At 38.0% G+C, this 15328-nt stretch overlaps 1 protein-coding gene across 2 annotated transcripts in view; it reads left to right on the forward strand.

Moving 5' to 3' along the window:
- The window catches only part of ANK2 (ankyrin 2), a 365935-nt gene that overhangs the window by 286228 nt on the left and 64379 nt on the right, over positions 1-15328 (forward strand). For both annotated transcript variants that reach the window (XM_075420874.1, XM_075420873.1), the window contains 3 exons: positions 8569-8713; positions 13841-13943; positions 14561-14664. In XM_075420874.1, coding sequence (XP_075276989.1) covers positions 8569-8713; positions 13841-13943; positions 14561-14664 — 352 coding nt within the window. The remainder of the gene's footprint in view (positions 1-8568; positions 8714-13840; positions 13944-14560; positions 14665-15328) is intronic.

The raw sequence follows: 15328 nt of genomic DNA on the forward strand, positions 1-15328 counted from the left end.
CCAGAATATTCTCTTGTCAAAGTGTATCACTTCATATTTGTGGTAACTGCAGCTTGAGCTTTGATAAACCTACTGACTTCCTAAATAGCATCTATAACAGCAGTAAACAGTGCTAAAATATGACTGAATTTCCTGAGTGCCTCCACACATGGCCTTAGAGTACAGTGATTACTATGGCATGTGTGTGAGAAATGAGCAGTTAAGTCTGGGCAGAATTCATTGGTGTTGTACATAGAATCATATAATCATTTAGGCTGGAAAAGACCTTTAAAATCATGAAGTTCAACCACTGATAATAATTCCCCTGAAGTAGTGGCTTAATTAGTTGGAAGACTTAAAGAATAACTTTCCTTATTTAAACCTGGAAGTTAAAGTTGCAGCCAAGCTGTTCTTGGTTAGACTTAAGTAAGTTGCTGTTGCTGCACATTAAAATACTGTAAATTCAGAATAACACCGCTGAATTAATTCACACCCTAAATTAAGCATCTTACAAGCAGTAGTATAAAATGTAGCCAAAGATTGTAGATATACAGAATTACGTCAAAATCTATATATTGAAAATGTAACTGAAACTCCTTAACAAAAAGAAATCTGAAAAATCAAAAAGAAATAGCTGGTGAAGAAGAGCTGATTCTTGAGACTTTATTTATGATAACCTGCACAGAAAATATGCCAGTATCTACCTCTCATTTTCTAGAAATGTATATGCTTTAGATGCCCTGTGAGGTTTATTATGTGAAGAGTTCCTTGCTGGTATGTTTTTACCAGGTCTTCCAAGAAGAAGGGAGATTCTTCTCTGGAAAGTTGCTTTCCTTTACATGGTGTTGTTGAGATTACTTATATATTTTTTTTTTTTCCCTGAGAAAAATGATTTTTTTTTTCTTCTAAGTGTCAGATGTGCAAATGCAACAGGAAATCTGAAAACTAGTTGTCTTTTTTTTCATTCACATGTTATCAACACAAAAAATTCTCAATATAATGGTTAGCTGCTCAATTTTTCTCTTATAACTTTATTGACATTGTTGCTAGGAATGTCAGAAGTTGTAACAAAGACTTGGATTTTTTCATTGAAATCTTTCACAGAGAATATAGCTTTTCTTTTTTTAATATCTGCTATTGCCATTGGAAAGAAATTTTTGTTGGGGTAGTATTGCTAAAGATTGCTCACTTGTTAACATTTTAGTAATGAAAAATAGGAGATTGTGGTTAGGTCACAAAAATTCTGGCAAAAGTTTTAAAGAAGCTGCTGTTTTCATTTGCATCGGTGTTGTTGACAGGAAGTAGGATTGACCAGATAACAATAGTAAATTGTATCAGTGACATGTGTAGGCATGACCCAAACTACTGACACACATTTGTTAGTGCAAAGAAGCAAAAATGCATGGGCCTGACCAGGAGACACTACTGTATTTACTTATACATTATTTCCTAAATAGTTATTTGTGAGCAGTGTTGATCACTGAATTATTTTCTGCAGAGACTGAAGTTATGGAGGCACCTACAATAGCTTGTTCATTGAAGTAAATAGTAATCAGCATGTTAAAAAGACGAAATGTAATTTTGACTAGTCTTACCCATCTCATCTAAATCTGTCTTCAAAGCTACTGGATTTTATTCCCACTCATGATTGATAAAAAATGGTTGCTTTTACGTTTACATTAACCTTAATTAGCTAAAGATTTTGTGGTTGCTGACAGTACTCAGATATTTTGTACTCAAAGTGAGCTCTCCCAGTCAGAGGAACGTTACCCATTCTGTGGGCAGCAGACATCTTGGGCTATTGATCCCTGGAACACGACTGTGAAAGATGACTTGTATGTCAGTACATAACATCTTACAAATATTTGTAAGAAGTGCTACATAAAAGAGCAGTACTTGCCTTGTGAGTTTCCCAAAGACAAAATTAGTATTTTGTATACTTGGGAAGAAGGAAAATACTTTTTTCTTTTCTTGTCACTTTAACACATGCAGAGTCTTGGTCAGCAGGTTTGTTGGAAGTCATAGATATCTGTATTAGACCAAGCTTTCATTCCTTAGTGCTCAATTGTGAGGAAATTTCCTATTTCATAGGAAATATTTACCCAGTTTAGGGTGAATTTTCCTCTTCCATGAGAAGAAAGCAGTGTTCTGATGGAACAAAAAGCTAAAGCAGTTCTCCATCAATTTGCACGGTATGTTCTTTTACTGTCATTTCCTGCTCAGAATTCTTTGTGGGATCTGCTTTATTGCTCCTCTTGAAGCTATACAGAGAACTCATTCAAGTCCCAGTTTGAATGTACATGACACAGTAGCCCCACCACACCTCAGACTTTTCAGCACGCCAGTTAGTGTCAATGACCTTCCAAGGCTTCTGTGGCTTAGGGAGGTAGGGATAGTTTGTTCTGGTCCAGTTCTAAATAGGCAGCGCTTTTGTTGTGTGCTACCTAGATCCAGCGTAACAACTTTATAAATACCATAGTAGCCACCTGTGAAATACTAGAATTCATTTTGCAGCAGGTTAATTTTTGAGAAAACAAAATCAAGGCATCTTCCCCTCGCCGCGGATCCTGGAGGGTAGACATACAGGGTTTTTCTTTTCATTTGCTTCACCTTCTGTCTTTCTGCAAGTGCTGCATTGAGCTACCAATAGCTGACACAATGATTCATGGTAAGTCATGTATCAATATACAAAACCCTCCATGAAAAGGTACATGAAACCCCGCTTTCCTGACTGGCTGAAAATAAAGAAATTTAAAGCGGTAGCCAAACTGTAATTTAGGGAAACTTATGTGTGTGGGCCATTAGATAGAGGATTGACTTTAGGGAAGTGAAGGTGTCCAAGGAAAGTGTCAGAGAAACTCTGGATTATACATTCCGTTAGAGATGCTTCAGGACTTATATATTCCATAAAAAATTGTGCTTGCCATAGCTGTCCCTTCTCCATCTGTTACTTTTAAGGAGCAGCACTTATGTGGGGAGCTGTAGAATTATCTGCATGCTGCAGAGAAAACAGTGATTTTGGCAAACTCACATAACTGTCTGGCTTTAAAAACATCTATTAAAAGCAATCTCTGGCAGTTTCTATCACAGTTCTCTTTCTTATTTTTTTAACTTTTGCCTGTATTTTCTCTGTGTTTTGTGAGAAAAAGTTCCAGAGCAATTCTCATACCGCAACTGTATTTTGCAATCCACTTACGTATCAGGAGAACTGTAGCAGTGTTAGGAATTGCCTTTGTTGAGGCTTCCCTAAATGAGTTGACTCTGTAGATGCATATCCAGAATGGTGTGGTGAAAATTTTAGAGCTACTTACTTGGTCAAACATTTGCATAGCTCCCTGATATCAGAGGATAATTTCTGGAAAAAAGCTAGTCTGTTTTAGAAATGTTAATGAAACACTTCTCCTGTGAGCCAATACTGATTTGCTAAGCCGAGAATTGCATGTGGCTGGGTGCCTCAAAGCTACTGTCTTGTAAATGTTACTTTGCATTTAAAACATGGTTTTGATCTCAAAGTGGTTCATGATTGTTTCTTGATTTAATCAGTAGGTAGGACGTACCACTGCCTGTTGTAGAATTTAGGAAAACTAAGAAGTAAAGCACAGCAATATCAGTGTCTCAAGTTTCGATGGTTTGGTAAAATCCTATGTGCTCAGCCAAGCTGTCGCTGAAGGAGCAGATATGTGGTCTTAGCATGTGGCCTGTTTCTCTTAGTAGTCTGTTCAATGATTTATAATGCTCAAAACCTGTGTTCAAACACACAAAATCAGCAGCATCAAAATTAGCTTTTTGTTTTCTCCCTACTATTTAGTTAGAGTAGGGCAAATATTTAGTGAGTGGCCAGTCATATCTGCCCAGTTGCTTCCCTTCCTGCTAACAGGTATCTTACAAATTAGCAATTGAGATCCATTGTTATATTTGGATGTTATGGATTCATGATACATTGAAACAATGTTGTCAGCATAAAATGTAAGAAAAAAAAAAGAGAAGCAGACTAGTAAGAGTCATCATACGAGTATTGCTCACTTGAGAAAAAAGTTAATTAATTGTGGATTTTTGCGACTTTGTTGGTTGGCTCTCTTTTAATGTAGACGTTGAAAACGGTTCTGTGTGGCTCTGACAGCGACTGACAATGGAGTTTACTTACGCCCCCTAGTCTAGGCAAATACAAAAAACTCCAGGCATTTCAAAATATCGTAGGGAAGGTTCCCATTCACGCTTTGTCCATTTTTTGCCTGCCTAACTAACTGCACCATCACTGGATACGTGCCGTGCTGACTGCTCCTTGCAGGGTAAACTGCGTACTTCCTGCTGTGCGGCCACATGAGGCTCTGTCAGAGCACCTTGAAGCTCTGCAGAATGATGCCAACGCTGCTATTTTAATTCCGTTTCTGTGGCAGCAGTGTCTTAAAGGTTCAGGGTCTTCTGAGTCAGCAAGAACTGGCTGTTCGGTTTTTCTGGAGTGCCTCTACAGCACAAACCAGCAGGATGGCAAAGTTCCCCAGCTAGTGCCAGCTGTGTTGCACATCATGGTTCAGAATTCTGCAGGGATGCCTGCTCAGGTCAGCTGCAAGGCACTGCTACTGGCTCGACAGTCCCTGCTGCAAGAGAGCCTGGTTACTCAGGGACAACACTGAATCACCGTAGCTCGACTGCTTCTGAACCAGTGTGTTTGCACAGCTCTACACTCTGGTATGTATGGATTCACCAGCCCAAGAACCTCTGTGCTGCTTTTCACTGCTTAAAATAGAGAAGCTTTTGGTTGGCTTGGCTGTGACAAAGATTTAAAACATTGTGTAAAGTGTTACTAACAACTATCAATGTGGTTTTCACTTGCCCAACACCCATTATGAGTTTCTGTATCAGGCTTTCCTTGCCTTAAGCATAGTATTTAAATCCTAAAGTTTATTTAATTCCCCCATTTTGATTCTCAGGTTTCCTCTCTCTTTCACCTCTCCATTCCATTTTCATCCTTTTTTTCCCCTCTCTTGGATCCAGTTCTGCAAAGTGCTGGGTATCTAGTTTTGCAGAAGAGGCCACTTGGTTTAATAGTTTTCATAGGTGGCTGACACCTCACAGAAATGTTTAGTGTCTTGTTTAGCAGGTCCATATCTCCTTTCAATTTTTCCTAGTAACAGGGCTGGGAATCTGCTAAACTTACGCTCTCTCTGTGATCCCTTCTCCCTGCAGCCTGGCCCTTGCAAGGCCCACCCTTTGTTTCCATCTTCTTGCTTCAAGTGATCTCTCTCCTACTTTGATATTTTTTTTTCTGTCGCCCTTCTGAGGAGAAAAGAAAGAACCACAAGTGTTGCAAAATGTGTGCTTTTGCAGGGTCTTGCATCTTCTTCCAGGGCATTATTTTGGCCACTGGAAACAGATTAATAGACTGAACAGATCATTGCTGAGAGTGCAGTGGGACCATGATGCTTTGTGTGTTATGCTCTGGAAAAGCTACCTATCATATTGGGAGTTGTTTGCACTCTGCGAAGAAAAAATACTAGCAGCAGCAAGTGTAGGGACTCAGCTATTGGTCATTCTTTGTTTAAATATGTATAGATTCCTAGGTTTGGAGTTTTTAAAATTTGTTTTTGTTTTTTTTACTTTTTACTCCAGTGTCCTTACCAGTAAAACCCCAGTGTTTCTTTTAAGAGAGTCCAGGTACTTGATACTTCCTTCTAGTGCATTTTATTTCCTTTCAAACCAGCCTGAAAACATATGATGTTACTCAGAAATTTGCAGATTTGGAGAAAATTTTTAGAGATATTTGAGAGATGGGCAGTAGCAGTGATGAGGCCAAGGCTGAACAGGAATGCTTTAAATGGGGCTCAGCGCAAGGGCACCCAGTGGTTTGTAGTGTGTTTTCCGCTTTCACGTAAACCTCTGAAAGTCTGTTGGTATCCCTCAAGAAAGGAAGATGTTCTTTCAGGTAAATAGCAGATAGATCACTAAGTGGGTAACTCGTCAGTCCACCTGCAAATTCATAGGTGGCCACTGTAAATCATGGAGTATCAATGTCAAGGGCTATATTTGCCATGAACTGCTTAGTAAGTGGTGAAAACATTACTGTCGTTAATTTGCTGGGGAATGTGATGGCAGATGAATTGTTTCCATCATGGTTAAAAAGGGTAATTTCTTGTACCACCACAGAACTACCATCTGGTAAGTTCTGCTGTATAAAGCAGCACCTGGTCAGCTGAATATGTAGTTTCTTCTCAGCAGATTACATGTCTGTGTACGTTTGAATTGACTGAGACTCAGTAATATAGCTGTGTCAGATACTTTAGTGACAACAGACTAGTACTGGCAGGGTGAATGAGTGCTTGCTACAGAGACTCAGAATAATTCCCTGTGTGTGTCTGCAAAGCGGGAATTAAGGCACTCAGGTCACCGCAATTGTATGAAATGTTATGTTGCTGCACCTTCATTTAGACTTAAATACGTATTTATTTCCCTCAATTTACTGGGAGGCGCCACTTGTTTTGGGAGTTCATCTCATTAAGGAAAGATGGAAGGGAACAAGGAGTTAGCGGGGAGTGACTTTAACTTTGAGTTCACTCACTCAAGACTAGTATGCTAGCAAGTGAGCTGTGTTACCAACAGATAAATGTTCTGAAGACATTGTGAAATATTCATGGATAGTTTTATTACTATTTGCAGATGTTCACATCACAGAACACCGTTAATGTTACTTATACCCATTATTGACAACTCTTAGATGAGAGGCTAAAGCTGAAATAAGAGTAAAGAGGATGTGGGTGTGATGAAAGTGGTGAAGATTTTGTCTTTGTTTTTATTACAGATGGAATGCCTGGCATGATTGTAAATATCTAGTTTATTTGAAATATAACTTGAAATTCCTTTTACTGTTTGATTAACAGCATTGCCTTAATATCTTCCAAGTTTTCACTAAGCCTGTGCTTTATAATGTGACATTCCCAGGAAACAGGAGGCATCATCTGTCAGAAGACAGGAAACATACAATGATTAAATGTATTTTATTGTTTTCTATGAAACTGTGCCCAGTTTCTCCCTCTTAATGTGGGCAGATGGAATTTTCAAGAGCTTTTGTTGTTACACTGAAAAGATTTAGGCCTCATTTTTACATATAATATTTGTATATACAAAAAATATTTTAAAAACCCCAAAGGTTACTTAGTTTTAGATGAAAATTTATAAATTATTTATTTATTAGTTGAAACATCAAGCTAGAAAAACTAGCTTGATTTGTTTCATGAAAACATATGTCAAGATTTCTTCCTTTAGTAGTGAGCGCCACACCTGTAGCTTGTAATACTGATAGCACTTTGCAGGGTGGGGGGAAGATACTCCACCAGAAATAGCAGCAGTGACAATAATTTGGTTTTGCAATGTTGCTTTATTAAGACTTTAAATCACACAAGTGACAACTGTTCTGATGCTCAAAAGAATTCTGTTTGAAACAGCATGGATACTGCTCACCTAACCTTTACAATTCTTTGTGTTTCTCAGCATATTGGGGTGAATTACTGCAGCTAGAATGTGTAACCCCTGAAGACTCGTCATGTATAACAGTTGTAGTCTCCTTCATGTAACTGAGCTTCAGGTTCTTGCCATTTCCCTGTGCAGCTCAGAAAATGAGAAAATGTGAAGATATCGGTAGCCTAGGGTCATGTTGTGTGATTCTGTGGGGCACACCAATCCTCCAGCAGGCTCATACCCTCAGGAAAGGGACTGAAATCTCCAGGCGAAAACTGTGGAAAGAAACCGTGTTGCAAATGGGAATGAAAAGAAACATCTACATATGTTGCTTGGCAATGTAATCTGTTTTGTTAGTCTGCTGGGGAAAAGCAAACTGTGACTTCACATAGACAGAATTTCCTGGGGAAAATAATTTTGGACCTTAAAAAAAAAAAAGCCCTGTTATTCAGAGTAATTGCAAAAAGGTTACTATGTCAGATAACCAATGATCATTTAGCCTTTGATTAATTATGAATTACTTTTCTAATTAATGATCATTGCCATCTATGCATGTGAACTTATTTCCAGTTGCTAGATATTGCTGTATTTTAGAAATTAGAATTTTTTTGCTGATCATGGAAGGACCTTGGAACATGGGTGAGACAACCTCATATGAAGTGGAGTTTGGACAATGGAGAGTTTAAGTTAGGATTTGCAACTATCAGGCATAAGGCCACAGAAAACACCTTTTCAGCTGCAAACACATAGCTTACAGTCAAGTAAGTGATTATGTTTAATCATCAACTGTCAGGCTGTGATACAATATGACTGTGACCAGAGAGCTAAAATGGGTAAAGGAACAGAGAGACCATGCTTTAGAAGTAGCAACGAAATTTGCGCCTTGCCAGTATGTGCAACAGCAAAAATTAGATTAAATCTAATTGATTAATCACCTTGATTTCAAGATATTTTTTTTTTATTCTTGCTTGATGTGTCAGTTTCATTAAATACATTAATCGCTTGTGGTTTGCAGTGTTTCCTGAGCGGAAAATGCCTTGCTGTTTATTGTGCCATCCAGCTGTTAGATCCCAACATGTAAACGAGATCAAACTTGCGTGTGTGCTTATCTCTATCCCTTCTGTGATTGGTTTAAAGGTGATGACACAATGACAGGAGATGGAGGAGAATACCTTAGGCCAGAAGACCTCCGAGAACTAGGAGATGACTCTTTACCAAGTAGCCAGTTCTTAGATGGTATGAACTACCTAAGGTACAGCTTGGAAGGAGGACGATCTGACAGGTATTTGCCTGGACATGTATCTTTTCTTATGATAATGCTGCACACATTTTGTTATAAATGTTTGAAATCCCTTTCTCGGGTTCTTTGACTCAAGGGAGACGTGGATGCACTTGTCAGTAGTTCTTTATTGGGTGTGCCAGTGTGGCAATTGCCACTTTCTGGGAGTAAAGTGTGGTCAGGAGGAGTATTTCCTGACCAGTCCAGAAATGAATACATTTGGCACTAATACTATATTCAGAGTCTAGTGAAGAATATGTTTGTGATTCTTATTTGGTTCTTGAAAAGGCATAGCTTGCTTTGTTGCCTTTGTGGTCAGGCAAAGGAAGAAGAGTCTAGCTGTCTATGGAAAGAGCTTATGAATCGTCTCCATCTCTTCCTGTCATGAGTCAGGGGGTGGGTGAATAAGTGGACATGATGTTTTAGCATTAGGTGAGCTGCTTTTTAGAGTAGTTTGCTGGCTACAAATATCAGGAAAGGAGCAATGGATTTGGTCATTCAAGAAAACTTACTAATTTGCTTGTATCTAACAAGTTGAACTTAAGCCTGGATGTATTTGTGAAATAAAAATGCCTGTAGCTTTAATCTTTTTTTTAAAAGAATTATCATTTTTTTTTTTTTTTAATACAGAGATCCCTTTTCAGAATGAGAACCTTTATTAGTGAGCATAAGTGTAGATTCACACTGGCACATTAACACACACAATTCTAGTTTAGAATAGGCTACCCAGGCATTCCTGTTTGAAAATTACAATGTCTAGTGTAAACCAGTAATGTCTCCAGACTTACTGCCTTTAGAATTGGGGTTCACTACAGGGGGGAAAAAAAAAAGATTGAGATCTTGGCGACAAAAAGAATTTTTAACCTACCTCATTTTCCACTCTTCGTTGTTATTCTGGCAGCATTTCCGAAGCTCGGTAAAATTGGTAGGATCCATTCTGTTTACTTCAGTAGGCTATGAATTGCTCTTGGAACAAAAGATGTCAGAAAACAGTTCAGTTTGCCTCACAGCATGTGTAAATCCCTGATCATTCAGGTCTTACAAGCTTGGAGTCTTTGTTGGTTTTCAGACAGCCCCAGTGAATCCACTGAAAACAAAGTGACTGTGTGGCTTTTTAAGTCTCAGAGGATGTTTATGAACTACATCAGAATGCTTAAAAATAAAAACCTTTTGTCACGCGCTTTCAACGGTAATAAAGTTTGAGGGTTTTTTTCATTTTAAGATGTTGTATAGAAATTATTGTGCAGGCAAGTGTTAAACCAGTTTCTGCTCCCATTTAAAATATTTTAGCTTTTAAATACCATCAATGGATTTCCGTAGATTTTCACTGGCATATAATTGATGTGCACTGTTTAGTGTTATATGAAAATTATTTCACATTCTATATCAAGCATGATCATATTGAAATGAAGCAAAATTATAAAAGGAGAAAGAACGAAAGAAAAAGCATGTTTCTAACTCCATGGTCTCATTTTCTGTCACTGTTGGGTTTCTAGTTGTAAGAATTTTCACAGACTGCTTAAATTATTTTGCTTTTGTTTTTATGTGATTTTCATTGCATTATACTGACTTTGGTTTTTCAAGAAATCCAGTAAAGCAAAATAATATTAGCAGTCTAGACTTATGTAATCCTATGCATTAAACAATTTGATTTAAAAACATATCTTTTTATTTTGTAACCATCTTCCCTATTTATTTTATTTCTCTCTCCCCTTCATTCTTTTTCATATGCTTTCTTTAGCACCATGCCCAGGTAGGTATTACACAGCATGAAAACATGTTGTCTCTATATCCTTTATGGCACTTGTCTTCTGTTCATCCACTTTGGAGGCCTGCTGTATGCTGGAAAGTTGTTTTGGAGAACCAAATGAACAACATTGCTGTTGGAGATAATGATAGTCTCGAATGAGTATGATACGTAGTGATGAATACTGGTCCAGCAGTACACTCTGTCTAGAGAGGTCGCAGTATGACATAGCCACTGTCCCGCATGAATTTCCCCGATTCCCATGCAGATATGGTTAGCAAGGATCAGGGAAGTTGCACTAGATCACAACAGCTGGTAGCTGTCCTTCTGTCACCATGCTGCTGGGAAGGTTAGCCATTTTCCTTTTTTATGTGGAGAAACCATAGTAGAACAAAAAATAAAGAGAGTGGACTACACTAGCTGGATTATCCCTCTGGATATTGAGAGCCAGAACTGATTTGGACCGTATCAGATCACCAGTATTCGAAAAGACTCCATTTCATTGTAAGTCCCTTCCACCTTTTTGGTGTGAGGAAGGCTTTCAGTCTTTAAGTAGAGAAATGTTTTCAAGGCTGATTTATACAGTTTTCAGTGATATGAGGTTCTTTTCCCAGCTTCTGAAACAACATATACTTCCCACAACAAGAGATACGCTCATCTGGACTAGAGATTACTAGAGCTCTGTCTAGGCTGACAAGTGGATGTGTACTGCAACATGGTCTCGCAGTCATCCAGATTAGAAACTTCTCTAGAGTATGCTCCACTTATTTTCTGGATATCACCTGGGCTTTATTCAGGGCTTAGAAGAGGTGGGTGATACATGCCTGTGCATTACCTGATGTGGACAAGACACACTCTGATGTTCAGGAGCTTTGTAGCATTGCTGGGTTCCACAGTTCAGTCTCTAGGGCTGAGTAGAGTGCTATTGAGCCCACAACCCCAGTGATGTAAGATTTCTCAACCAGATTTGGAAAGAATTTGTATTTAGACATTAATTTTATCTCTGTGATTCAGGTTGGAGTTTTTTTTTCCCGGATTCCTGAAGACTTACAATAATAAACAATAAGTTCTGTTCAGTGCCACTACACTTCTGTAAGTGGACTGTTGTTTCAGTCAGTACCTTTATTTCTAAGTCTCAGAAGCACAGACCTTTTAACTACTGGTTTTGCTCTTAATTTAGCTGGTACAGTGCACAGAAGAGGGGCAGTGTCATCTGAACACTAGTTTTGAAATTGTGTAGTAGGAAATAGAAACTTCTAATTTACTGCAGACCTCAGTCATGCTTGTGCATACCTGTAGATAAAGTCCATACGCTCAATGTATTGGATATTTACTAGAGCTTACATACAGGTACTACATAGTGGATATGTGCTGGGCTACTTGTAGTTGTGGTAGTAGCAGTGCCGGGTACTTGCAGGAGAATATGGACAAAATCACCATACAGATAACCAGGCAAATCTAGGACATACTTCCTTTCATTCAGTATCTATCCAGGACATGACTTAAGCTGAATAGCAGAACCTGCAACTTGGATAGTGAACCTCTCACAAGCATTGCATGGCGCAGCGAAGCAGTTCTGAAAGTGTCAAACATTGAAATGAATAAAGGATAATGATGGCAAATGGGGTCTGCTACTGAGACTTATTTTTCAACCAAAGAACAAATGTTCACTGAAGTACTCTTGTTACAAACAAGCAGGGTGTACTCTGCTTACCCAATTCACACTACAATGTTTAACCAAAATACTCCTCAGTCAAGATTCTCTTTCATAGCTTTTTTCTGTGATGTTATATGCAGACAGTTAGGGTGAAATTCTGTCCCTATTGAATTTTGTTGGTTGTTTTAATAGAATCAGAATTTTATTCCAGAAATGCACAATTCCACCAGCCTTACATGTCTCACCTCTTCCACTTGTCTGGGTGAAAGATGTTTCATGACATGTAACAGAGATTATTTATTGTTGGTTTGTTTTTTTCTCAAGACTTTCCTAAGGCTGATACTTGTGTAATACCTATCTTTGCTTTCAGTTTTGTACAATCCATCTAGTATGATAAATAGGCCATTGGTATAAGTCAATGATCAATAGCATTGATTATTCTTCAATGTCATATATTTATAATAAAATTGAGATAACTATTTGGTTCTAAAAATCAATCAAAAAAATTGAGTGAATGTAGCTATTGTTAAAAAAGGCTGATTTGTCTGAATCAGGTTATAAAATATGATTTCCAACAAGATATGCATTTAAAGCACTAGAATCTCATGTCCATAATGTACACATGACTTTTTTATTGCTAACTGCTGAAAATGAATTATTCCTTAAAAATCTGTGTATCTAGATAAATGGCCTATTGTTCTGATCCAGTGTGTTAGTCATTATGAGTACTACTCGTAGATGTGTAAGCCATGAAAATGAAACTGCTTCCTTCAGTTCTATGTACTATGTTCTTCAAGATACAGAACATATCACAGAGTACACCTACAACATCTAAAGGTGGTTGATCAGATGTAATACCACTGGTAATAAATACTTAAAGGACAAAGCCAGTGCTATTTGGTAGCAGAAACCCCGTTTACCTCAGTATGTCCTTCTGTGGTTGTCTTACTTGTCTTTTTTTGCTTTTTGCTAGTGGATACCGCAGTTACAGTCTGAGCAAGTGCTTGGAAGCAGCGTATTTACTGCCTTGCATCTCTCATTGCTACAGCAACCAGTTCGCTGTTGAGCTGTGTGTGCTTACAAAGAAAACAGTGCTCACATTTGGACTGCTTCTCTAAAGATGCTGTTGGCATATAGAGGAGGAATTTTGTTTTACACAGGAGCTTGTGGCTGGCCTCAATTCACCTTGCTGTGTGTACCTTCCAGGGGACAATATCAAGCTTACTTATTTCCTATTCTAAGGGGAGACAGTAAATCATAACAAAGCTTCAGAAAGCGTCATTTCAGCTTTTCATCAGATGTTAGCATTCTCGTTTTCCGTAGTGGTTTGCTTGTGTGATGTAGCAGGAGAAAGCGCTTCTCCAAAGAGCCTTACTTAAAAGAAGCTCATGCTCTTTATTAGAACGAAACTATCATGCCACAAAGCCAAGTATAAAGTATTTGTGAGTTTAAAATGAACTGTCATCTAGACTAATCTCTAGGTTCTGCATTTTGAAACAAAAAAGTCAGTCAAAAGACTTTGTGGCCCTTGGTCAGACAGATAGCATAACACAGATTTGTAAAGCTCGGTTTCCCACCCCCCGTGACTATTATCTGCTCCCCCTGGAAGCTGCATCATATTGCTAATAGCACGCTTTTTTCATTCTCCCACTCGATCTATCATGACACCTTTACAACATCATCTGTACTGCTGATATATTGCTATGGCATCCTACCAACCTACCAGCCTGCGATCCTTCAGTTCAGACAGGTCCCATACATTGAGCCATGCCTCCTACCTGAGGGACAGTGCCATGATTGACGATACAGTTGTAATCCCCAGCCAGCAGGTAAGCAAATTCTCTTAAGTTCACTTACCGGTTGGATAATTACAGAAATATAAAAAGATTACAGTTTAGATTGTACTAATGATACTATGTCATGTGTGTGGCTTTGTTTATTTTAATACAAAACTCTCTAATTTTCATTGATATTTAGTGGCATATTATACTGTGCAATATTAAATTCTATTCCAAAATACATGGATAATCTGTGTGAATATAGTACAGGGACAGTCTTTATAATGTTCTCCATTTCAACTGATTTTTGAATGATGCTAACAGCCATTGGGCTAAATATTCAGGTGTTCTAATGAACTCAAGGCCACTGGCCTCAAAGATATTATCCTGAAGCATGCTTGTAGTTAAAAAAACATTATCAAGGAAATGCCACTTTGAAAAATCACAGCATTCACTTCACTGGGACCACTAACATACGATTACTTTCAACAAACACAAAATGTTACAATTAGGAGTTTTTAATATCTTAATGCTATCATTACTCCTTTGTTTTCTTTTTTAAAAACATTTAAAAGCTTTAAGCACTACTATGCAAAATACATCCTCTTATTGTTTGGTTGATTAATTGATTTTATTATAGTAAAAAGGAGGGTTTTTTGCTTACCAAGGTAACAACTCTGGCCAAAGAAGCTGAAAGGAACTCATATCGCTTAAGCTGGGGCCCTGAAAACTTGGACAACGTGACTCTTTCTTCCAGCCCTATTCATTCAGGGTGAGTGTATCAATTAGCATTATATTAAAAAAAGAGAAACAGAATACCTTCAGTGGCAGCAGCTTCAACTAATGCTTAACTAGGAGTTATATTTTAATTCATTACCTCCTAGAGCTGTCAATTAATTATTACGATCTTTTAAGCTCTGACAGTCAAGCAAGCCTGAGTACCAAGAGTATCCACTGAAATCACTGCAAGCCAGTGAACTTTCGGCCAAGTTCAAGAGGAATGAATGAGATAATTGACACACACACACATACATTTGTGTGAATGTTATGGAAAAATAAATACAGTGTCTTTTTAACGTTAGCAATAATTGAGACCAAGGGCCTAATCACTCCACATGGTGAATACTTCCTATGCGAGTGAAGTAGTTTAGGTAAACACCAACTCCAGTGTTTGTCATGATTACTAAAGAAAGAAACCAAGGATTTTAAATTACATGAACCGTGTAATAGACAAGCAACCTAAACTTCATGTACTTTACATGTATTTGGCCACTATGTTCATATATTCTCACAACTGGCTCTTTGTAAATATTTACATTTAAGCAAGCTCATTGAAATGGAGTAAGACAGGTCAAAATGCAGGCCCAGCCAAATTCATACATACAAAACTTATCCTGGTTGCCCTCAAAATCTGTGAGTGCATTTGTTTTAAGTGT

Source organism: Opisthocomus hoazin, chromosome 5 (genome assembly GCF_030867145.1).
Source record: "Opisthocomus hoazin isolate bOpiHoa1 chromosome 5, bOpiHoa1.hap1, whole genome shotgun sequence".
Taxonomy (NCBI): domain Eukaryota; kingdom Metazoa; phylum Chordata; class Aves; order Opisthocomiformes; family Opisthocomidae; genus Opisthocomus; species Opisthocomus hoazin.